The 26,114-nt window shown below is 34.6% G+C and overlaps 1 protein-coding gene across 4 annotated transcripts in view; it reads right to left on the bottom strand.

Annotated features, from left to right (window-relative positions):
* The window catches only part of CCDC141 (coiled-coil domain containing 141), a 55,931-nt gene that overhangs the window by 14,210 nt on the left and 15,607 nt on the right, over positions 1–26,114 (bottom strand). For all 4 annotated transcript variants that reach the window (XR_009274993.1, XR_009274994.1, XM_058809490.1 and 1 more), the window contains exons 7-22: positions 22,448–22,642; positions 21,688–21,860; positions 20,747–20,888; positions 18,362–18,481; positions 16,956–17,147; positions 15,920–16,096; positions 14,283–14,462; positions 13,373–13,498; positions 12,596–12,784; positions 12,146–12,325; positions 11,184–11,333; positions 5,793–5,933; positions 4,757–4,951; positions 3,641–3,824; positions 2,342–2,451; positions 16–114 (exon numbers count right to left, since the gene is read on the bottom strand). Coding sequence is in view for 2 of the 4 variants with exons in the window: in XM_058809490.1 (XP_058665473.1) it covers positions 16–114; positions 2,342–2,451; positions 3,641–3,824; positions 4,757–4,951; positions 5,793–5,933; positions 11,184–11,333; positions 12,146–12,325; positions 12,596–12,784; positions 13,373–13,498; positions 14,283–14,462; positions 15,920–16,096; positions 16,956–17,147; positions 18,362–18,481; positions 20,747–20,888; positions 21,688–21,860; positions 22,448–22,642 (2,553 nt within the window). In the remaining 2 variants the exon portion in view is untranslated. The remainder of the gene's footprint in view (positions 1–15; positions 115–2,341; positions 2,452–3,640; positions 3,825–4,756; positions 4,952–5,792; positions 5,934–11,183; positions 11,334–12,145; positions 12,326–12,595; positions 12,785–13,372; positions 13,499–14,282; positions 14,463–15,919; positions 16,097–16,955; positions 17,148–18,361; positions 18,482–20,746; positions 20,889–21,687; positions 21,861–22,447; positions 22,643–26,114) is intronic.

Genomic DNA, 26,114 nt, shown 5'->3' with positions numbered 1-26,114 from the left:
AATAATTGAACTAACCTGCTGCTTTTGCTCCACTTCTTTAACAGTCTCACATGTTTCTTGACCATTTCTTTCTTCTTTTTTAACAGGAATCGACTCTTCAGAAAAGTCAACTTTCTGTCATGTGAAGAGAAAATTAAGTAAGTTTATGCAATAAAAGGTAAGAAATGTTAGCTCTACACTGATTTATGCTCTGTACAATACAGAAAACACCAAAGTGAAAATCGGTCATCAGCACAGGTGTAAATTGCTTATGGCAAAAAAATTGCAGTAAAACCCAATTAATTCATTCTTGGACAAGCAATGAAAGCATTTTTTGAATCTGACAGGATCTTTTCTGAGGCAGGGAAACTATAGCAGACTATAATTCTTCAGTATGTAAGACTGAAGAATTCCAGCAGCTAATCAAGAATCTGAGGAATATGAACCAATTTATACAGAGGCTCAGTAAGGGGGAATAAAGGATTAAGTAACACTGTCATATGAAAAAAAAGAAAACTAACAACAGTTTCAGAAAAGATATCAGGATTGCAGGTAAACAGTTCTAGGGAGGAAAGAAACATTTGTGAGTGTCTATAATAAAATTTTTTTAAAAGGTGGAAGGGGAAGAATGTGGTATAAGTATAAAACATAGAAACAGAAATTTGGACAACCATAGCGTATTTTATGAGGACTTGATAAACCCTTCAAAACCTGTCATGGAATCTTCCACAGATTTCAAAGAACATAATAGTGACACAAGATAAAGAAAGCCAAAAGCTTTATAATTGCAGTTTTGTGTCGTCCATATCTTTAGCTGCCCAGCCAAAAGTTATAGTCTTAAACAAGTTTCTTATAAGAAAGTGCTGCATTGTTAATTTGCTATTCTAGCAATAAACAAGTGAAAAATTCCATGAGATCTTTTCAGTCTATTTTTTTTTTCTTTTAGGAAGAAAAAGTAGTTTTAATTTTGTACTTGAAAAAAATCAGGTTTTTTTCAGGCATTAAGCAGGCATGTAAAATTAGGAAAGATTATGCAATACATTTCCCCTTCATTTGTCATGCCTTAAAAATAACAGGAAGTGAAACTCAATTTATAGTCATGGCATTCCATACAGATGGCACAGACAGTCTGCTGAATTATTTATTCTTCATAAGATACAGACATTGACTGTTGATATATTCTGGAAATGTTCAGTAAGAATATTAGGTTTTAAATCTTTGAATACCAAATAATGTAAAAAAACCCTTTCCATTTAAAATAGTTGCAGAATTCTATTGTAAAAAAAATTCAATAATTTTGTGGAAATTGGTCAAAAGAAGGTAGTAAATTTAGTTTGAAATTCCACTTGACTTGAAAAGATCATACAACATTTCTGTAAAGAAGATGAAAGGTTCAAGCCCTCTTCTGACAGAACCTGGGGCTACTGTCCTGCACACAATAGCGTCCATGAAATACACAAATGGGGAGGAGAATGGGCATTTATGTTGAGGTTTCTATATGGTCACAGTCCAAGACAAAGCCTTCTTCCCATTCACCTAATGACCTTTGGAATTCATTCATATTTTTGGCATCTCTTACTCCTTTAAAGTTTATAAATGGATGCTTTAAGTGCTTTTCAATTTTATAGTATAATTCCATCAAAGAAAAGTGAAGCAACATTCAGTACCAACAAAAGCAGGATATTTAAGCATCTCATTTTTTCCACCTTCACAGAAGAATTCACTTTGCATGAAGGAGATTTTTCAGATATTACTTTGAGAATGGAGGAGGGTGGAGTAGACAGTCTTAATTATCTACCCCATCACCAGTCTTCCATAATTTCTCCTCAGTTAATGTTACATTAAATACATCTACAGCAGTTATCAGAACATGAAACTAAAAATGCTACTCTCATAAATATTTATGTAAAAGCAAAGCTTTTCAAACTCAAATGACTTTGGCTTTAACACAATTTGTTTTTCAGGATGTCTTTTCCAAGAGGGAGCCAAGCGAGGTTGGTTGGCATTTTGTAGCTCTGCAGTTACCTATCTTACAATATCAAAGGAAGAAGTATGAAAAAAAAGTATTTTTCTAGATACTCAAATAAAATTTGACATTTTCTCTTAAAGGTTTCTTGAAAGGAGTAACTGTTCTGAAAGAAGCAAAGAAAAAGAAGCTCAGAAGAAATATTTAGTGTCCAAACAAGTAGCATTTCATTGATTCATTACAGTCATTACATAAAATATCAGAAAACTGAACAACTAAGAAGTAATTCCTGCTACCATAGATGATCCTCACTAAAAGCACTGATTCAGACCAAGATTTACCAAGCATGATAAATTTACACAGATGCAATACATTCTCCAGTTTAAAAAACCATACCTTTATCTCCTTAAGTTCTCTCAGAGACCTGCACAACCCATCAACGGAATTCATGATTTCTTCATACTTTAATACAGTTTTTTCTACATACTTCTTTCCTTCTTCAATCCCTACAAAGGCAAAACAGCATGAAAGTACAACAGAATGCCTCAAACAGACCTGCAAAAGTCCGTGTAATTTGTTACCCCAAGGGACTACAATAAACGCATTTTTCTGTGTTTTGTTTTGCTGGAGGAATTCTGTCATTCACAGTAATGTTCTTTCCCAGCTCGTACTATCTTACTTGAGGTAAGTCCTCATAGTTTCTGCAAGTCTTCTCTCTGGTTAGTAATACTGCTTTAAAAGATGCTGACCTCATAAAGTGTCCCCTGAACTCATTGCTACATTATACAACTAGGAAGCACTTAGATCCCTGTTATAAGAAATACGAAACAAAGGCAGGATGAAGAAGCTTTTTCCCATGTAATGACTTAAAGGACACTCAGCAACTTCTTTCTCCTACTTTTCCTAATCAGCTGTTGTCAAAAATCTGTTCTGTCATCTCCTTTGCTGCAGATAGAAATGTTTAAAATATTGAGAAGGCTTAAAAAGAGAGAGAGAGAGAAGAAAAAAAATGATCTGTGCTCTCTAAATATTCTTTCCACTAAATAAAGAGGAATTTTAAAGCCCAGTTTGCTGAAATTTTTAAACTTTACAACATGAATTTACAACATGAACTTTTAAAAGCATATAAAAAATTACAGGTAGGGAAAAAAAAGCAAAATACAAAATTTTTTGACTTTCAATTTTTTTGGTCAACAATGTTCCAAATCAACACAATTGCAAATACAGTATCTAAATAGCAGTCTACATTATTTGCTAATAAAAATTTGACAATCAAATCCTACCAGTTATTTACGGTCATAATGTAAAAAATTAATTCAGCACTGAGGTATATCATTATAATATCTTCTGGCTTCAAGGACTTGCCTGTTATGAGAGAGTTTAAGCCATGAAATCTTAACTCAAAGCTCATGAATATTGCAAGGACATTTTCATTTCAAGGTGAACTCAGGCTGTATACAGAAAACCAAGTACATACCAGACTGAATGAGTACTTTCATATCTTTACTTTTTGTAAATATTTGTTCTGAAATCCTCTAAAATCCTTCACCTCTTCCAATCAATACTTTAAAAAAATTCTTTTTTTTTTTTAATTCATCTATTTTCATCTTAAATGAACAAATCTAGGAGTCTGCTTAATTCCACCCCAAGTTACTGCATTTTGTCCCCACAATACATTACCAGATATCTCCTTACCATATAACTGTCTAGCAAGGTCCATAATCTGCTGAATTTTTTCTTCTTGTTCAGGCACTGCAGGTTCAATAAACTTATTGAATTGCTTGTAGAGAGTCTCTATCGCTTCTCTTGTTTTGCATTCTGCAGAGTAGTTGCCAACTCTAATCACTGTTGCGCTCACATCTTCAAACCAAAATTGACACTGAGGGATAAAAAAACTGCATTATAATGAATTACTATGAATGAATCTGCAGTTCAAACTGTTGAAGAATAGACTGGATTATTCTTACACTTTCCTTAATCAGTGGCATACGGTGTATCTTACATATTTTGACTTAAATTTAACCTGAAAAACATTTGTTCATTACTAATGATGCTTCAAGCATTAATGGCTGTTAAATTTTCATTAAGTACTATGCCCACGCTCATCTTACAGGCATGGTGAGGTTATTATTTAATGGTTCTGAAAAAACATGTTTTATTTCTGATCTCCTTCCACCTTGTATATCAATTGGCTAATTTCAAAAACTTCCTGCTATGGCCTCAGTTATAGCTGTGTAAGGGCAGAAGGGTTCTTTAAATTTGGCATTCAAGCAGACAGGGGTTTTGGTCTCAGCAAGCATTAAATTCACCAGAAATCTTTCTACTGACAAGAATGGGCTTTAGAACATACCCATAATAAGCATCTTTGGTTAACAATACTCAGAACAGAACACAATCTGGTGTCCATTTAGAATCACCAGTATTGCATCATTACAGAAAGTGACAAAAAAAATCACCATTTCTAGCCACTGTTGAAATCAGCATTTAGGACTGTGTCTATTTGCTGAAAGAAAAGTTTTGAGTAAAAGGTGATACTTTACACTCAGTTAGAAAAGAAATTTAAAAAAAGGCAGTCTTAAATTTTAGCTTTAGGAAATAATTTATTTCTTATGAGTAAGTGGAGAGTTTGAAAATGTAAATATTCAACAAATATTAACAAATTCTTTGGCTAATGGTATATGTAAGAACACACTGATGAGGTCACTGGACACTGAACACATCTCTTAAACAAAACTTTAGTGTTGCAATTTTATCTGTCCCTGTCCTGGATCATTATTACAGCCACAGTGGGGATGTCAGGTTTACTAGTACCTCTTTCATCATCTGCTGCAGATGCTCCATGAGATCCAGATTTTGCTTGTAATCTTCCACAACCGTGCTAAAATCATTCAGCTGTTTTTGTAAGTCACTGATTGCACCCAAGAGAACTTGAACTTTAGCCTTAGGTTCATTTGCAAAAGGATCAATGACTTTCTTCTCTAAATTATCCATCCTCTTTTTAAGAATCTGTTTAAAAGAGAGATAGCAATGTTAAATACCAACAAAATGTTTCTGTTTTTAGAAATTTGATATAAAAAAGCAGGGGAAAACCATACAAACATACTTCTTGTCCTATGTTTTAAAAACTACAAGTTGCTTTTTCAAAAATCAAAGGAACCTGGAGGGCCTTTGCAAAGCTGATTAAAATTATATAAATTGATAGAAATTATATAAATTATTTATATAATTGATAAAAATTATATAAATTATATTTATTAAAGGTATAATTGAGCTAGCTTTTTTCAGCTTAAAAATAAACAAATATCTGCAGTAATAAGACATGGTCATGCACAACTTGCAACTAAAAAGGCCATTAAAGGAAAAGTTTCTGGTGAATGCAAAAAGTGGGTGAGGCTATCAGGGTCCTAAGGTGCAAAGGATCATGATCAATTCCAGGCAATGAATATAGCCAAAGGCTCTGAGGAAAAAAGTTCATCTTTTACATGAGGAAATCAGAAAGACAAGAGAGTAGCTTGATGCAAGACATGATAATTTTGGGTTCATTTAAGGAGAAGAAAGGCTAGGTCACACAATAGATGCAAGAAAAATAAAAGATTAAACAGAAAAATAATGGTGATTAAAGGAGTGAAGTCAAGAATCAACATCATTTCACAGAAGTAAATGGCAGAATAACAGGAATTGAATAGTGAAAAATGTCTCAGTCAATGACAGACAGGGAGGATATAATGAGAAAGGTAAGAGGGAAGTGCACAATAAATTTTGTGATGCCTTAATTTCCTATGATGTGTTTGGCATAGGCCAATAATTGAACTGGTGAAGCCTTTACTAAGCCTGGATTTTCTGTTACCTGTAACTTCTCTGCATATGTATCAACTTGCTGAATCTGTACTTTAAGTACTTTCATATTTCGAGCTTTTTCACTTTTCTTCATATAGTTAAACTTCAAATTGTTGAATTTCTTTTTGAGATCCTTAAATGACTCTCTGAGCTGCAACAGTGTAAACATATTTGTTAGTTAGAAAAAAAAGTCAGCACCCATCAATTAAAGTTTTTCAAGAGCTGTTTAATGGACAATTTAAACACTGAAAATTTAATGCAGAGGTTAGTAATACTATGCCATCTCAAAGCATCCTTAAGTTGTCAGAATTTCTTTACAGTAATGGAAACTCATAATCTTGCTAAATCAGTGGTTTTGCATTCTGAATGAAAAGTGTTTCCAGAATAACTGAGGCAAAAATGTATTGGAACAAGGAATGAGACTATTGCTCAGACAATCTATGAAAAATTCCTGTCCAGGAGCTTCCACTGCTTTTAATTTAAAGTAGATGCCTTCATATACTTTAGTTCATTTAGTAGAAATGGTAGCCAAGTGTCCCATTTCTGATCCCTTTTTCAAAAGTCCTGCTTCTGAAAAGAAGTTATACGTGGGCTTAATTTTATACACTGTGAAAATCCAAACATCTTAGTACAATTACAGCATACAAAGAGAAGCTCATCTCTTTGAAGGATCAAGATGAAGGCTGTAGGACCAGCTGACTGTCAAACAACTGTGCTCTGAGTATGGCAGCAGGGAGATCCTGCCTAACAGATACAGAAAGCCTCACCTAGCTACTGCTAGATGTACTGGGTGAGGATACTTCTGCCAGTCAGCACTGACTTGTGCAACAAGCCCAACACCAGGGAAAATTATTCTTATAATAATATAAATTAAAATGAACTAGTAGGTCCAATTATGAAGTGTCCATGCCTTTCAAGACTTTTCAGATGAACTCATACCAGCTACATACTATTAAATCTAGTTATATTAAATTTATTCTAAACCTCTTTTTTAATTAGATGGAATATAGCTACACTTTCTTTAATCTACAGAAAAAAATCGAAGTGCCAGAATGATAGGAACTACACTGATGAAGCTCTAGAAAGCTGCAATTTCATTTACACACATAGGGATCAGGCGAATTGCCAGTTTATCAGAAAGAGTTTGATATGTATCAAAAAGAAGAGCCATCTATGATGAACAGAATTTTAAGCCCAGTGTTTATTTACCATGGAAACTAACTATAGTATAGGGTTGTTATATTCTTTATTTTTGAGTGACAATTATGTTTCCTTTAATATTGTCTTACAAGTAAGCCTTTAATAAACCATGTTATTTTTTTCATTAAAAACTTCATATAAATAAGTATATCAAAACTGTTTAGATAAACCATTTTTAAAGGCCTATGAAATTTTAAGCATAGTTTTCCTAATATTTTTTCTCTGCAAGCTATGCAACTTGCAATTTTATTTACAGCTTTAAAAACTCCTTTCAGCTATTACTGTTACATTTAAATTTCTTTAAGCAAGAGATTCAAGAATCAGACTATTATATAACCTGCTTTAAATCAGTGATATTTTAATTACCTTGCAATTCCCTGATCAAATTTTCAAATTATATGTAATTAATTAATAAATTTTGAAATAAAAGAATATTAAAATTACCAAAATATTGATTTTAAGAATTTCAGGTCCTATAGATAGATAATATTTTGCTTTCAGGAAAATGTATAATAATAATAAATAAATTATGTAACAGTATGTTTATTTGAAGCCATTGATATGAAGAAATGCGGAAATTCTATTGCTTTATGATCTGTTACTCCAGACACACAAATGAAATTAGTGTTAACAAGTTCAGGTCATATCCACAATTGGATATCTAAATATGTATTTGAGGCTTTTTTAATATTAAAAAATCCTACAGACTTCACCCTGCACCCTCTCCTCCTTCATGCCAAAGAATCCAGGGAGTAACGAAGACTTATTTTGCAGCCACTGTTATTGGAACAGCTAACAATCGTTATTATTATTATTATATACTAATGTTAATCCATCAAGGGATATATTTTTCATTTTCATTTCATCTAGTGGGATGTTGCCACATTATTTCAGCAGTGTATAAACAGATGGTGCTCCCTCAGTGTAATGGAAAGGAAGGGAATTCTACCACTGGCCCTGTGATCTCCAATTAGTTTAAGCTCTTTATCCCGCCTAAGTATGCAGAAGAATAAAGTCTATCTAAAAGCCCTCTGTTAATATAACCACTTCTGCAGAACAATACTTTTTTATTCAGAAAACAAGAGTCTTATTTGCTGCTTCAAGTTTGTGGGAAAGAAAAGATGAACAAGAGTTTATTTTAGTTTGTTTCACTGGCTTGTGCACATATAGAATAGCAGTGATAATTTATAAGGCCAGAGGCTCTCCTCATAGCAGTATGTGAAATTAGATCTCCTTGTTTCAGATATGATGGCTTGTGTGTCAAAGGTCTGCAGCTGCTGTCACTCTTCTCTTTTAGCCTCAGTGGAAAAACCAGATTCAGCTCTGACTTGTGCATCCAACTGCATTTGCACTGCTCCTGTTATCATCAGCAATTGTACCAAGGGCAGTGCAGGGCTTCCAATTTTTAGAAATCCAAACATGTATCAGTTTTGCAAGATTAAATGAGAAATACTGAAGGGACTATGCATCCAAATATGCTTCAGTGACTGCAGCCCACTGCTTTAATGGAACTTTGTACCTTTGACTATTGTGTCATAGTCTATAGTCAAGCAGCTGTTCCTAACTATAGTTGCCCTGTCATGGGTGAAGAATGGTAGTGGAGGAGAGGGGTTTAAGTACCAGTTGTTTCAATTTATCACAGGACCACAAAATAAATGGAAAAATCAAGTTATAAAATGTTTTAAACATTTTTGTTAACAGTGCCATTCCAGCAAATGCTTTGATTGCTGTCTGAGACACTCTAGAAGAAATTTCAATGTTAATCCCTCACCTTTCCCTTTCTATTCATGTACAAAACTTTTTGTGGCATCAATAATCAAAACACCCCAAGAAGCAGGTTGCTGAAAACAGATTTTCAGTCACAAAGATTAAAAAACAGTAAAACAAAAAAGGGGGGGGGGGAAATCTGTTCAAGTCATTAATGACTACTTGATTCCTGGGGCAACAATCAGAATAAATTACAAGGTGAGAAATGAAGGTACATATCAGTTCCTACTGACCTGAGAATAAAGATAGCTCATTACCATTTATGGTTAAAACCATATTTCCACTCATATCTTTCCCTAAGCATGCAAATAACGATATGGTGAAAAAGAAATGAGATGACTGGGAAGAGCTATGAACCCACATCAGGGTCTGTTGCTCTTTGGTTGACAAGTTTTACATGGACATGCATAAATGTTATTTTTAAAGTGATCACCTAAAGCGAAGGCTTTTTCAATGCAAAAGCTACCATGGGCGATTAACAGTGTCACTCAGAATCCCCTGAACAGATCCAGTCCAGCATTCCTATATCCACTATATCAGTGTACCCAAGGCTGAGCTCACAAATGACTGCAGTGCAACACAGTGGAGGTGCAGCTCTTCAGAGGCTGCTACCCAAACTACCTTGTGAAAGAAGAAGCCCCTGCTGGCAAATACAGATCCCAAAGATGAGCTTTCCTCATCCTTCCCAAAGATGTTGAGGTTATATACACTTATTTTTGCCTTTTCAAATTCTCTTTGAATTAGAGAAGGCACAGAAAAGGCATGCATTTTACTCTTGTCTCCTCCAAGGCTATTTAAATCCCGTGCTATATATTCTTGTGTATAAATTTCAGTATTTGTTTCCTTGTTTCTTATAGAAGCACCAATACCTTACAAATACAGGGAACTTGCTACGTCCTCTAAGGATCTCTTCAAACACCACTTAGTCCTAAGCCCTAATTCACAGGCTGTATTTACACACTTAAATTAATCACATCAAATATAAATTAGTGTAAGTATTTACAGCAGAATCCCAAATATTTTCAGTCAGCTTTAAAGTTTGCTCTGTAAACTGGTAAATCACTGCTAAATTATCTGGTTGGCTGTTTACTATGTGACAGCCATGAACAGCTGCTGCTTGCTGCTGGCACATGAAATATTTGTTTGCTTAGACACAGTAGATTGTAAATAAATTGTTCGTTTAGACAAGTCTAGCAATATTCATACTAGCATACTAGCAATATTCAATTCCTGATGAAAAAATTGGCAGAATTTAATATACTGAAGGTAATACTCATAAATATTATTCTTGAAGTATCCAGGTGTCTGATTTCTTGATCCCTAAACAGAATTAGTTAGAAATACTTAATGAAAATAAAAAAAAAAAAAAAAAAGGAAGAAGAAAATGGCAGCGTCTTAATGCATATACAGGCATATTAGCCAAATATCTGTTTAGGAAATACCTTCATCTTCTATAATACAAAAGAAAAACCTAAAGAAAAAGGTATCCACATGCCAAATTAGTATATTTCAGTTAGTTTATGCACAAAATTTAATTAGATTTGGGGATAACAGATTTTAACTTAACCAATAAGAATATGTAACCTTCAGTGTCCTGTATTTTTATTACATATGCTTCATCCTACAGGAAACATGAATGTGAAAATCCTTCCAGCTCACAATCCCTCTTCTGTACTTCATGGATGCAAGGAAGTACAAAATGAGTACAATCTACAGAGCATCAAGTATAGAGCCCATCAGCCTCTCATCTTAATGTATCAGTCAGGGAAGGTTAGTTCTTTGCAATATTTTTTCCTAAATTATTTTTTTAGAGACATTTAATGAATGTAGCTTTCTAATTTGTGAATTCATTTGTGTCTGGCCTACCAAGATGTAATGTTGATTGTCATATTACCTGAGTAATTATTCCTAACCTAAATTCCATAATGCTAATTCTAATCTCTTGGGCCAATGAACATTTCCTTTGCTCCTAGCAGTTTTTCAAGTGTATCTTTTGTTTCTGAAAAAAACGTTAGTACTAGATTATTCTGAACTTTCCACAGAAACACTGGAAATTATTTTCAATGACCTGACAACCGCAATATGTACAAATTCTACATTTGTTTGAAATTTTAGCTTCACAAGAAAAAGTTACAAAGACTTGTGTTTCAGATGAAGCTGAGCTGAAAGCTAAAGAAAATGTAGCTGCTCTATTTCCAGTCCTCTTGGTGCAGTGAAAGCATTTTACTGCCAGCCCAACAGCTTGATAGAATCCTGAACAGCAGAGCCATGAACCACAGATTACTGTTGCTGCTGTGTAGATCCAAAGCTGCTGCTAAAATGAAAGTCTGTTTTTCTGTATACATATGAAGCTTTTAGGGGAATGGTAAACAGTAATATTATAGATCACAACAGCTCTTTAACAGTCACTCGAGTTGGGATTAATCTCATTTACCTCATTTATATCCTCTTGAGTGGTGCAGTGTTGAAAATACTGTGACAGTTCTTCCTCATACTTTTCAGCTCTGGAGCTCCAGTTTATGCTATCACACTCAAATCTAGCAAGTTCTTGCTTCAGATTCTTTACAGAAACATTCAAGCAATTCTAGTGAGGAAAGAGAGAAACAAATTTATCAGTCAGTTGCAGGAAATGTATTGATTTAACCAATCTAAAATTGGTTAAATTGAAAATCATTGAGGCAGAACATGCAAAGGCAGTCACAATGGCTAGAGTAAACTATTGAACCTCCACTGCAAGGAGAGCAAGGACATAGCAGTTTCAGTCACTGGTAGTCTGGGGAGTAGTTTTGGGTCAAAGTTAAATATTGTGTCTTCTCTGAGCAAAGAGGGAGTGACCCCCTCCAGTCCTTTGCCAGCTGGAGAATAGCTCCTTTCTGCCATCCATCAGTTTATGGCGTCTGAAGAGCTGACTGCCAATATAAATGATCTAGCCAAATCATAAGGAAAGTATTGCTTTCTTAGTAAGTGACTGAATTCAGGGAAATGAAAATTCTTCCCTGAATTCCTTTCCAAAATGATATCCACTCTGTCATGCAAATCAGTCTTGAAACCATTGATAAGGTAACACTGTTACTACATTTTCTCTTTTGCTCTTATGTTATCCTTTCTTTACAGGAGAATAAATCTACAAAACAACCTTTTCAAAAGAGCAGGATTGTAATATAGAGATTCAAGAAATTGCCATCAGGGCCTTGAACTTCACAAAACATACTAAAGTAAATTACGGCTTGGTTTTTTTTTTTCCAAATAATGATATTTTAAGATTAACTTCCCTAAGGCTCTCTCTATTTTTCTCAGAGTAGTAATACATATTTGCACAACTAAAATTTAGCCAGATGAGTTCAATAATCTTTCATATTTATCTTTGATTTCATAAATCATTCTGCTTATACTCACAGGCTGCTGTACTGCAGACAAGATATCCACTCCCTGAGTAATAAGTAGAGTATATAGCTGTCTAATATGTGCATGTTTCTCCTGAGAATTCATAAGGTAGGCTTTAGCCTGGTGCACATTTTCAGGGTCCCCATATATTTCAGGAATATCCAGTTCTCCTAATTTTGACAGACATTCCAGCTGAAATATACAAAAACCAAAAATCAGTGTCTGTTTAAAATAACTTATTTTTTTTTCCTTACCCTTGAGTTTAAGTAATTAAAATTGGTTTCATGTCTGAGTTTTCAATTCAACCAATTCATGCAATTTTAGATCCAAGATTTTAATTCTGGTCACCAGGCTGATTTATCTTTTTTCTCTGGTGAAAATGAAAGAAAAGTAACAGGAACCAAAACCAAAGAGAGTTTCACTACAATGGGAAGAATGTATGTTTTAAAATGTTATACTCACTTCTTTTTTAATGTAATGGAATTTGACTGTCTTGCTGAAAATCTCATCGTATTCTATCATTGCATCCTTTACTGCTTGGTGGAAATGAATAAGCTCACTTATTCTCTCAGAATTCTCTTTCACAGGAAATCCTTTCTGGCTTGGTAATTCCAATAATTTGATCAGGTACTCAAGCTCAGCATTCAGTTGCTAACAAAAATCAGAGAAGTTAATGTGCACAAACACTGCAATTTTTCCTTCACATTTGATGAAATAACCACCTAACAGTGGTAAATTGCCTTGGGGAGAAGTCAATGCCCTGCCCTTTAAAACACTGCATTCTGTACTTTTTGGTAGGCACAAATCTCAGCTGTCACCCAGCTTTGCATGAAAACAAGTCAAACATAATTAAAGGGTAATGGCAGAGTGAACTGCTCAAACCCAGAGACAGTATTCACACAGGAGGTAGAAAGGCCACTATGATTTACCTCAGCCTCTGACCTGCTCTAAATTCAAAAGCTTGGAGCTGATGCTGTCCTCATACTTCACCACCCCAGTGCTTGTGTGTCCCTTGAATACACAACTAACACAGCACAAGACATTCTCTGAACACTGAAGGCAAAATCTCTTTGCCCCTGCATTATAAACACACACAAACACTTCCTCCTGGAAAACCATTGTAAAATATAAAACACTTCAAACCCAGACAGAGTGTCTGGCGTCAGTGAGGATGTGGATCTTCATGGGACCAAAAAGACATTTTGATGTACTATTCACTCCACTAGCTTGTTTTCTTACCTCATAGTGTGGTTTCATTTGGTTCAGCTTTTTCTGTAGTTCCAAAACAATTAAAAGGTCACTTCCAAGGTCAACTGGTACTGCAAGCTGGAGGGCCTCTTGAAGAATCTCTAATCCACGGGTAGTCTAAAAGAGAATCAAGAAGTTGAGCACTTCTAACTGCAATAAATAATAAAAAAACCCCCCTAAATTTAAAGTCAAAGCTAAATTTGTAACAAAACCTTCCTCAAACCAGGCGCCCAAATGCTGTCAGTAAAGTCTCTCTGTTGCAAACCTTCTGAGTGACAAGGGTGATATCTTTAGGGCAGCATGAAAAAGCGACTCAGACGCCAGGACTGCAGGACCACAGACACAGGATTTCTGAGATAACAGATGGGCTGGTGTGCTGCTGAGTTGCACTAGAGATACAGCAGCTACAAGCCTAACTGGTGTTTCTGGTTCTGCTACAGCCCAGCTAGTGTTTCTTTTGAGGAACCCTGTACACTCTCCCTGTGCCAAGAAGGTTTCAATCCTCTTTCTGCATGAACCTGGTCAGACTTCAGTTTAGTAACAGTTAGGACACAGTTTGGTTTAGCAGCTCTTCAGTCTCAAAAAAATGGTGCTTTTAAAAAGAATTAAAAAATCACTGCTGGTAAAGCATTGATTAAACTCCATTAAAACTTAGAATTGGAAATGGACACTTAGACTTCTATGGATTTGAGGTATGGAAAAAACAAAAATCAAAAACATTTCATGGTTCCTGCTGACTGACTGACATAACAGAGAACAGACTATGAACAAGAATCATATTTTACTGATCATCACTCTTTATAAATAATCCCTATAATAGTTAATGAGAGAGCCACAGACAAGCTAATAACAATCTAGAAATATTTGCCACAGTTGCTTTCTTGCTAGCTATTTTACTTACGATTTTTAGTTGTTCTTTAAATATCTGGCATTGTTGCTTGATGGGTTTTATTTGAGTAATTTTAAAATTCCAGATTGCCCAAAGATCGGTCAGCTCCTTCCTTTCTTTATTCAGGTTAATAATGATATCTTCTGTTACTTTTATTGATTTTTCTACTTCTAATATTAACCTCTCATTTACCTGGCAAATAAACAGACACATTTTTTCCACACATATTTTTATAACATACAATTGAAACCTCATAATTTTAAATAAAGCTTAATAAAACCTCAATTATCCTAGTGTAACTTAAAAAAATGTATACCCTTAAATACACTTTTCCTTTAATATTGTCTAGAAATAGTCACAGATTTACAGAATTTTTAAAGTGACAACATATATAAAGCTGGAGTTTAAAGCATAGAACAGGTCAGTAATGACTGAATTATTGCCATCTGACGTCTGTTTCACACTCAGACAGAATAAAAGATTTTCTGACTAAAACAGAACCACCCAAAGTTACCTTTTGGAGAACAAATAGCAACTAGAAAACAAAGTAGGTGAAGAAAAGACCAGCCCTTTGTGTTGATAAACGAAGCAGCACTGAAGCACAGAAGGGTTAAATTGTTTAGTATTTGAATATTTGATATTTTTACCTCTTTTCAATAGAACCTCTATGAGAAATATCAGAAAACTGGGTAATGCCATTTTCCCATTTAATTTTTTTTTTTTCTAAGAGAAGCTGTTTTCTGTAAATTACTAATATGATCCATATCTTCCAGATATTTAAAAGCTACAATCTGGGAATACTGTAGGAACAGAGTAGTAGAAAATATGTGACAACACATATCCAGGTGTTTAGGGAGGTAATGTCTGAAGATGTGAGAAGGTTTTAAGTGACTTTGCCATTACTGTGACTGTCTTTCCTTTGCTTGGCAGCACCGAGCAGGGACACACCCTGCAGCCAGACTAACAGCCTGAGCACCTTCCCTCCCTCAGCTGGCTTTTCTAATTCACCTGTAACCTGCTGCAGTTTACCAACACCACCTCCCCCTTCACAGCTTAATGTCTAACTGCTCCCTACCGTGTCCTATAAAAGCAGAAAGAACAGCTGGGTATTCAGGCTGACCTCATCAATTTGGATTACTTGAGGAGGTGTAGCTTAGGGAATGATTGCACAGCTCCAACGATTGCCTCATGAAGTGCTGTTGGAAAATTAAACAGGGATGCCTAGGCAGTGTAGCTGTTGTCAGAATGTAAAGACACTGGGAAAGACTGTTTGCAAGGAAGTAGCTCCAACATCCATTTCTTTAGGAGAATCCATGCACTCAGTCAGTAAAGACTCTCTGCCTCTTTAGTGGAAGTAAAATGAACTTAATATTGTGCTTGAATATATGTTGCTTTCCAACATGAAACAAATAGATAGGAGCATGTATTACATTTTTATGCATGGACTGGGTCAGTAAGGGCTCTGTCATTGCTAACCACAAAACTTTTTATTTTACCATAAGCACTCAAATACCTTCTTCTGAAAGTATATATATTTGCCCCTTTAAAACTTGGTACACAATCCATTAGGCATAGAACTAGGATGGGATACATCACAAGCAAGTATAAAATATTCAAAATGGTTTATCAGATCACACTCACATACTCACCACATGTACTAAATTAAGAAAACAGCAACCCATATTTTCTGTGGAAAAAGTCTTCTTGATAGTATTTTGCCACTGAGTATTAGCTGACTCTATTTCAATTTTACTTTCAGTCTCTCTGCTTGTTGGTAGGGGTTTTGAATGATAGAATTCCTTCAGATTTTTAATATCATCATTCACCTATAGAAAGACTTTAAGTGAATAACAAAAAACAAACCAAAACTTGAGGTGCTATAATCAGAAGTTACAGAGATATGATAAATTTGAATAGTCTCCTCTGAATCTTAAGATCTATGAGTCCCTAAAATATTTACAAACACCAAATAATAAAATAGTTTTGAATAACTTGCCAACCAGTAGATGGCCAACAGACAGATGGCAGCAATTAGCTCAATTTCTATCACATATCCTTACATGGATTTTATTTACCAGTATATCAGTGCACTGATTTTCACTGATCTGCTTAATATGAAGTAACTGAAGTTAGCAATAATCAGAAGTAGATGTAATACAATTTTTTTTTTTATTTTATCATGCCATAAATAAATCCTATGGCTAATTTTATCTGACAGATTCCATTCCATCCTCAATTTCTTTCTAAATATTAAAGAACAGCTACCATATTGCAGAATTTTAAAATGGAATCCAAATCAAAATGAAAATTAACTGTCCTGGACACCATTAGCACAGCTACCAAAATTATTTTGGTATTGAATTGATTATGATTTGAGCTAGAGCTGGTTTTTATTTCATTTTTTAATACAATCATATGAATTAGCATGTCAGTGGAAGTAGTGTAAGACAGCAACAAATATCCCTATGAACACATCAGGACATTTTCAAAAGTTATACGAAGCAAATCAGTAAATTTGATATTCAGAATACCTATATGGAAACATTTTTATCATGTATATAATGAGAGTGCGCATATGCAGAGGAGAAAAATCTAAATCAATTACAATCCTTCCTACAATGGATGGAAATTTTTCAATTGTAAGGTTTTTACAGTCTAGTCAGAGAATAAATAAGTAATCCATACCTCTACAGCTGACTGTAAAAAGGCCACATAAGTTTCTAGAATTTCTAGCTTTGAACCAATATTTTTTTCAATTTTTTTCAGCTCTTTATTCAGAAAGTCAGCTCTGCTAGAAAAAGCCGCGACCTGCTCAGGTTCCAACTCTTCCATATTTTTGATGATTCCCTCAGCTGCTTTCAGTTCACATGAAGTTTCCTTTGAAGGTGAAAGCATAGAAAAAAATGTGTAATGACTGGAAAGGACTTGTGAATATTGATATTACATTGTTAATTTTCATTAGGATTGCTTTTTTATGTATAATTTAACTTGTTTGAAGAAGAGCTCAAAATGGAAACTAAATCACAGAAATATCCATTTCTTTCCTAAAATCATAGGTGTAGTTATTGAAATAGCTATTTTGAAATCTAGGATATTACAGTTTCCAGAAGGAATAGTTAGAAGAGGTGCATAGTTATAAGAGTATATTCATATATATATATCTGTCAGGGCAAAGTATACACTGCAGCAAACAAAAGTAACACCTTGACATGCAAAATTTGGCAGAAAAGACACTTAAAACTATTATTAAGTCTTGAGGAACAAAAATATGCTCTTGCTTATCTGCTGAGGTTTTAATATTTTTACAATGTGCTCTCCAGAATTGTTTTAAGGTGAATTTTATTTCCACAGGTACTGTACAGATCCATCCCTTGGACCCCATAAGCTGTTGCCTGCTGCAAAAAAGAGCTCTGCGGGAGAAATGGAATTTTAAGTACTGAAAATACATAGGATACTCCTAAAATACACACTGCCATGTTGTTCAGCTTAGGCTGAAATATGCACCTATGACGAGGATATGGAAGGGATTCAAGTGGTTTTAACCCCCTTCCAGATAGTGCAGGGCTGCTATGGGAGTGGGAATGGCCCTGGATGTGACTTAAAAATAACCTCACGTGTGACAGAGCTGAGTGCTGCAGGGCTCTCTTCAGATGGCTGCACTCCCAACATGACCATTGGAGCTCTTTACAGCCCCCTTCATAGCTTCTCTAAATGGAAACTACTTGTTTCTTTTTGCCAGTTCGTCCCTTATCTTTGGCACAATAAACCACAAGAAGGTTTTTCTCTGACTCTGGCTGTCTAGACAATTATTAAACCTGGTGCCTCATGTAGGAGTATCAATCCACATTTGAAGAGTCTTTCTATTGAGAGTTGGTACGAGGATCCTGCAAATCACACAGTGAGATAGAGACAGTGAAGAAAAACAGTGATTTAATGACTGTAATGTTATCTTTTTGTTCATTAACTATAGTTTTAAAACAAAGGTCTATTTTCTTTACAAGAAACTCTCAGTCTCTAACCTTATTTAGAATTACATACAGGAAGCATTTTTTTCTGAAAGCACTTAACATTATTGAAAGGGTTTTTTTTACCTTTGTTTGTTTAGCCAGTTCAAGGTGCTTGTTCAAAACTCTTTCTGATTCGCACAAATACGAGCCAATCTCCATTCCAACGGCGAGCATTGGGGCGAGCTTTTTAATTGATTGCGACACCTTTATTTGAAAGTATTATTCACATGGTTAATTTATATAAGTAGACTTCATAAACCAGTATAAAATATCACTTTATATAGAAAAAAAATGAGGTAACACTTTTCTGTTGGTGCGTAGATTATGTTTCTAGGCATAACGTCGTGGTTTAAACCCAAATGACAACTGTGCCACACAGCTGCTCACACACACTCCTCAACCCCAAATGGTGGGATGGAGAGAAGAAATTAAGAAAAGGTGGAACTTTAATATCATGTATACTCAGAGAAAGATAGGAATTACAATATAAAAGAAGACAACTCTACTATTTCTTCAACAGGCATGATCAAAACCCCTTCTTGTTAGCTCTCATTTTACTAACAGTGCTTTCCTTTATCCTAAATATCTGAGACTTGTGATTTCAATATGGCACAACTGCATTATAATCTTGCTATTATAGCCCTGGCAGAAATACTTTGATTCTGTTCCAGGATTTTTCCAGAAAGTACATTTAAAGCTTCTCTGACAGGGCAAGAGACCTATTTTTGTGCAGGTACATGTACAGAATTCCCTTCCACTGTCACTAAGATATTATGTATGCACTATAATAACAAAACAGATTATGAATAGGACAGGAAGATGACACCAGACACAACACACCTGGTTATTATTAGACATGTGAATTTACATTTAACATTTTTCTTAAGAACTGGCAGCTTATTGAGGTTCCAACTTTATTATAGGAGGCTGAAGCACAATTGAATTTGGCACCAGATTCCTTGGGATACTTTGCTTTAGAGAGTGGGTATTAAAAGTGAATTGCTTGGTAGCAATATAGCAATAAGCACTCTTCACTGCAATGACACAATATTCTCTAATGCAAGGCTGAGAACAAAGTGATTAGAACACAGCACACTGAAACCTTATGTTCAAATTAAGGTTTATATTTTAAGTAAAAGTTACCTTCATAATTAAACTTGTAGGTTAAGATTCACAACATGATAGTGACATCATTTCTACACACATAAATGGTCTGGAAGAGGGCCAATTTGTAGCAAATTAAATTCACATTTGATTGATAATGGTTCATTATAATCATCATGCAAATACAAAATATCAGATTGCAGACTTAATTATTCAGTCATTAAATTTGATTTACTTTTCTCATCTATGCTCTTGGTTTCCTTCATATGAACCTTGCTAAAAGACTATATTTTTTTAATTTGTATTTATACATGGAAACTTATTTAGGAGCTATTTGTCTATTCCATCTTTGACAAGTCATTTAAAAGGTCTGTATTACTATATGACATTCAACCATTTAAAGAGAGCTGTCATGTCCTTGATGCATCAATACCTTAATTAACAAAAGGAATTTTTATAGTGAATAGAATCTAGTCTCCTTCAGATTTACTGAAAATTTGCTGTGGTTCAATCACCATGCTTATTAAACCTCAATTTTTGCCACACTTCTATTTTTATTTTCAGCCACATAAAACAGTGGACAGAAGCAGTACATGAAACCTGCTTACGGGTCACAGGACTGATTGCTCACTTCTTTTCCAAAAGAACAAATTATAATTGTTCATTATCCAAGCAAATCCATGCTTAATTGAACATCACTGGTAAAATGTTCTTGTGGAAATGGCTCATTTTTTTCAGAACAGCTTTTGGTTCCTTTGTTGATAAGAGCACTCCTTTATGTTGATAAGAGCATTCAGCATTTCAACTACAACTGCGCTCTCTCTAAAACTCTTATTATTTGATTCAACTTCAATATTCACTATAGTTAAATTATGGAAACACAATGGACTATTCATGAATGCCCTAAGAAGACATGCTACAATGATGATAATAACCATCACAAAGATGATCAGAATGCTGGAGCACCTCTCCTATGGTGACAGCCTGACTGCAGTTGTTCAGCCTGGAGAGCAGGAGACTTTGGGAAGACTTTATAGGAAACACTTGCAGTACCTAAAGGGGCCTATAAGAAAGCTCAAGGGTGACTTGGAGGGACAGAACAAGGGATAATGGCTTCAAACTTAAACAAGACAAGTCTAGATTAGATACATGGAAGAAATTCATCACTATGAGTGACAAGACACTGGCACGGGTTGCCCAGGGAAGCTGTGGCTGCCTGTCCCTGGAAGCATCCAAGGCCAGGCTGATGGGGCTTTGGACCACATGGTCTACAGGAAGGTGTCCTTGCCCATGGCAAATGGGTTGGAATGAGATGTTCTTTAAGGTCCCTTTCAACCCAAACCATTCTATGAATCTATGATGTACCTTACTCAGATGATCTTCAAGTGAGGCAATCCATTGCTGTTTCTTCAAAGTAAATTCTTCATAATCTGGACATTGGCTGTTTAATTGATCTACTTTTTTTTGAACATATTCCATCATTTTCTGAATTCCTGCCACCCAAGAACTAAAATAGAAAAGTAGAACTGTCATTTATTTATCTTTTTTTGCTCCACATAGAGGATTATTATGATTTACAATTATTACTGATTCTGTTGATTTGTATGATGAGTAACTTACGAATTTTATACTGTTACTCTTAAAAGAAAAATAACCAAGAAAAATATTAAAATTAATCCAAATAAAATAATAATTAGTAAAACACAGAAATGAAATTTCCAAACAAATAATTTGTCACCAGTGCCTAAGGTAGATTCACAAGACAGATACATTAATCACAAGACTCATAGTCTGATTCAGTGAGAAATAGCTCATTTCCCTTTTCACTCTAGCTACACTATCTAAAACTAAAATGACAAATAGAAGAGCTTAAAAGAGGAAATATATGGCATGCCAGTTCTACCCTAAAAGGAATGTTTTCTTTGGACTCTAAAATATTTCAGTGTTTTTTACAGTAGCTGAAAAAAGAATGTCATATGCATTCTAAATCAACCTCTCCTTAAGTGTGTTGTTTTAATAGGAGAAAAACCCCCCACCAATTTACAAAACAGTGGCATGCATTATAACTTAAACCATAATATCAGGGAAACAATTCAGAACCTGAATACTTGAGGCATTCCTCTTTATATTGCAAAGAAGACACCTCATACAATTAAGAACTGAAGTTTTGATATTTACCCCCACTCCCTACCCATCAAGTTATTCCTTACTTAAATTTATATCCATCATAAGAAATTTTGTAAAACTGACATGTTCAAAACAAGTTTTTTCATTACTTTAGCTTCATCAGAAACTGATGTTAATACCTGTGAGAATCTGCTTTGTTAACTAAAGTTTGTCCCTTCTGCATGGTAGTTGCTGTACAACCTTTAATTGCTTCCTGCAATTCCTTATACTTCAGTGTCAATATAGGTAAATGTAAGCCTTCTGAAATAGAGATTTTATGGTAATTCTCAATACTTTCAAGACCATCAAGTACCTGAAGAGAAAAAGAAAAGCATATTTTATCAATATTTCTGTTGTTGGAACTATCCTTGGAAATTATCTTGTTTTAAAGGTTCTGTAAATGATATCAAAAAAATATACCTGAAAAAAATACAAGAAGACCGTTTGGTCTTTGGACACCCTAAAATATAAATTTTTTAAAGTAGTCTTATAACTACTTGAAAGATTTTTGGGAAAAAAAGGTTGCATTATTAATAATATTGATTATAATTAGCTCCTCTGGAGACCACTGCAAGAATAGGCATTATTTCTGGTGGCCCCAGAAAACAAACTTAAAGCCCAATTCTTGGCAAAAAATATTTACCAAATACCTTATTTTGAAACCAAGTGCTCAATGTACTTAAAGGAAATAAAAAAAAAGAGAATACATTTTTGAATGGATTTGCCATTCTGGATAGAAGTTTGAGGCAAAAATTCATATGAAAAGGGTAACGGGATGTGTAATTTCCCACTTCAAATTGCTTAGCCTACTGTTTGCATAATCCCACATCCACCAGCCTTCAAGAGCACACTAATAGTTTCGTTGTGAGGTTATTATTACACACTTGGCTTCTCACCTACCTTGCCAGCAGCATGAAAAAAGTCATTGGCCTCTTGCAGAAGGGCTTTCCTTTCTTCCATATGGAAGCACACCTCTTCTTGCAGCAGAGAGATTTTCTGATTTGAAAGCTTTAGAAGTTCTTTTTCTGTATAGTCCTCTGAAAGCAAGATCCTAAATGCTTCACCTTCCAATTGTTCCACAGTGTAATTCCATTCCTAGTGGGAAAAATTCCACTTTAGTCAATTACACATAGAAAAATAATATATTGCATGGTAATACTATAAGCATTGGAAAATGAGTATTGTTATAGGCATGAAAGATATTATTTAATGCAGTATTTCTGCTAGGAGGGGCTTCCCAGCAAATCACGGTTTTAGTGATAAGAGTTTCCAGCAATGGCATTCTACATTCTCTGACACAGTTTCACAGGCAGGAACAGCAGTTACTATGGTGTCTTCTGGGAAAAATGATCAGGATAACAAAGACAAGAAACCTCCTGGTAAGACCACACTCTTAAGGCAAACAGCCCTTCAGCCCACCTCTTTAATCAAGAAGAAATTAAAATATTGCCTAGATATTAGCAGCTTGCAGTGAGAGAGTTTCTGCTAAGAGATGTCTGGTTATAACTTCAATCAAATGACCCTCCCTTACAGCAGGTTGTGCCATCATCCTTGGCATTCTCCATTGCACAGTTTCCCTGATTTCCTACGCAAAATCTTAAGTCCACTCAAAAAATATTCTCCTAGATCATGAACCTTTCTAGTGGCAGTGAGAATTATAAAAATTATAAGAAAAATAAAAATTCATAAGAAAATGAATCAACTTACAGTGAAATTATTCCATGTAAGAGTATTTCATTGTAACAAAAGTAATAAATTTGTTTGGTACAAGATGCTCAACAGCAGCTTTTAGGTGTTCTAAAAGCAGATATTAAACACTGCCTTGTTTATATTGAGGCAAGGCTCTTCTCTAAGTTTTCACTCAAGATCAAAAACCCAATTTATTATAGTAATTTATATTTTAAAAGTTTCACAAATATTACAACCTTGCACATTCTCTGAGGGTATTAAATTTGGTTAGACTCATTTGCTATCCTGTTTAAACATTCCTCAAACTTGGTTAAATTTTCTATAAAACAGCTAGTGACAACTTCATTTTCAGTTTTCTATTTATAAGGAAATATTTCTACACATAAAAAGCTTAGGCTTTCCATCAACAGGACATAAAAAATCAGTGAAAAAAATCTTAGTTAGCTTCTTCTGTTCTTCAGACCTCAACATGCTAAATTCATGACAATCTGCCAGTCAGCACTAACATATTTCTTACTCATTTCCCTTGAAAGGAACACAGAGCCTACTCTTACATTGACTTTCCAATTTACCAGGAGATGCTTGTGAATTGCTCTGACACATTAAAGACATGTTGAATGTGCCTCCTTAGCTCTTGTCACTATTCTTTTCCTCACACTAATAAGTCTTAAAAGCTTGTTTTCACTATTCCATTTGGCAAGGAAAATTAGTCCTTTCTAGGTTCTTTGATTAAACAGGTATTTTTCAAAAGTGTTAAAACCGATGAATTAAAAATATTGTAGCTTTAATTAAAAGTCTTCAAGATTTTCTGCCTTCTAAAATATTCAGCACAAGTCTGGGGGGAAAAATGCGGAAATATCTAAAAATTTATCTTGTTATTAAACAATTATTGTGGGATAAATTGACTTTTCTTGTCCATACAATAAAACTTTTGGACTTTGAATCCAAACCTGAGAAGTTGTATAAAAGTTTTTTCACTGTAATGGTTTAGGCTTAAGCTTAGAAAACTTTGAAGCGCATTTGACTTCAGATCATGATCCATATATTAGATAAAGCAGCATTTAAAACATAAGTCAATTAAACAAAGTATGCATTTTTTTCAGAATGTGTGATAAATTACCTTATTCTCTCATATGCAAAAATGTCCACAACTGAACTTTTTCTGAGCCCCAAATCTGCATGTCATTGGTTCATTGCATACATCAGCACATTGATAATTTAGTCCTTGTGAATATTCAAAAGGCTTTCACCTTCAGGAACTACATTGCAGTATAACTATCAATATAATCCTATCATATTATTATAATCAAATAACAAAAGAAGTAGTGTGCACTAATAAAACCGCAAGGGACTGTGAGCTGCAATGACCATTACCATATGATGTGTCTTTTGAGCAATTCACATTGTTCAGTGAATGGCTGTAGCAGTGTATTTAACAGTGAGTTGATAAAATCAACTAGCAGAAGGAACAAAAATAATTCAGTCTGTCAGCCCCCAGAAAATTGCTGAGATATGTTAAAAATTATTTGGCCACAAAGTGGTGCTAGCAGTTCTTCTTTACCATGTTGAGCACCTCCAAACTGCATAGAAATGAAACAGCAAGCAGGTAACCAGTGCCAGCACACTCTTATTGGAACATGAGCTCCTAAATGTGCTTCTTCTCTCAAATCTTGGGGTGGGGGGAGCTGGGAAAGTCCCTGCAGGAATGGGGGCTGGAGATTCTTTTGAAGTCTGCGAGGGTTGAGGGCTTTTTTCGCCTGTTATGATTTCTTGGGTTTGTTTTTGGTCTTGATAATTTTAAGAACTAGTGATAATGTTTTTTATGGGTTTTACCACTTAGCAAGGTGAAATTCAACATAAGACACCAGCTTGAGAAAATAATAATAATAATATTGAATCATTCTCCTTTCTCCTCTCAGCCCAGTCCCATAAATTAGATGCTGGGCCTGTAAAGCCCTCTTAGGCTGGCCTCTGAACAATTTAAGAAACCATTTATCTTGCTCAACCTAACACAACAATACATGTAAATAAACACTTTGTGTGAAACAGTTCAGACATTGGAAATTTCCACTTTAAAAAAATTCCCGTTTTTCAACAAGAAACTTGCTCTGCATATCTACAACACAAAACATTTTGCTCTGAGCTACAGCACACATATGAAACATAACTTGAAAAGATTTATTTGTGCTACTTTGGAACAGGTACCTCCTTTATTCTGTTTTCAACATCTGCAGTTCAGTGCTGCAAAAACCAATGCCTATAACCCATAGCTTTCTCAAAGCATATAGTTTCAACCTGGCCACTCTTCTGCACGTCATAAGCAAAACCAACATGCTCAGTACTATTCCCTTCAAGAATTTAATTTCCCTCTGCTAGAACATGCTGGTAGTAAGAAATGCAGAAGGCTTGAAGATAAGATGCTCGAAATCATAATTCACATGGATGCATAACAAAAATGTTTAATGCTAAACATTTTAAAATTACCTCATTAAAAAAGGCAATTAATTAAAAATTATATTAATTATCTAGTACATAATATACGGGAGAAGAATTTTTAGGTGGAATTGCAATAAGTGTTATTATTATAAGTTATTTCCTAGATACTCAACCATGAAAAATATTATTATACAAAATGAAAATGCATATTGTTTTTCTTTCTGCCCTTACACCCTAATTTCTAATTCAGATAGCATATTACAAGAATAGCCTGTGGAAACGAAATGTGGGAAGATTAATGATTATTTGGTTAGAATTCAGCTGTGCTTCAGAACACCTGTTGTTGTGTCTCTCTCTCTGAAAACACTGCACAGTGTACTCATTTACTGGTTTATCTGTTTTCCTTGTGTCAAAGGTCTGTTCAGAAGTACATATCTTTAGA

Source organism: Ammospiza caudacuta, chromosome 8 (genome assembly GCF_027887145.1).
Source record: "Ammospiza caudacuta isolate bAmmCau1 chromosome 8, bAmmCau1.pri, whole genome shotgun sequence".
NCBI classification, from domain to species: domain Eukaryota; kingdom Metazoa; phylum Chordata; class Aves; order Passeriformes; family Passerellidae; genus Ammospiza; species Ammospiza caudacuta.
The sequence above is the reverse complement of the archived record's forward strand: the minus strand, read 5'-3'. Positions and strand labels throughout refer to the sequence as shown.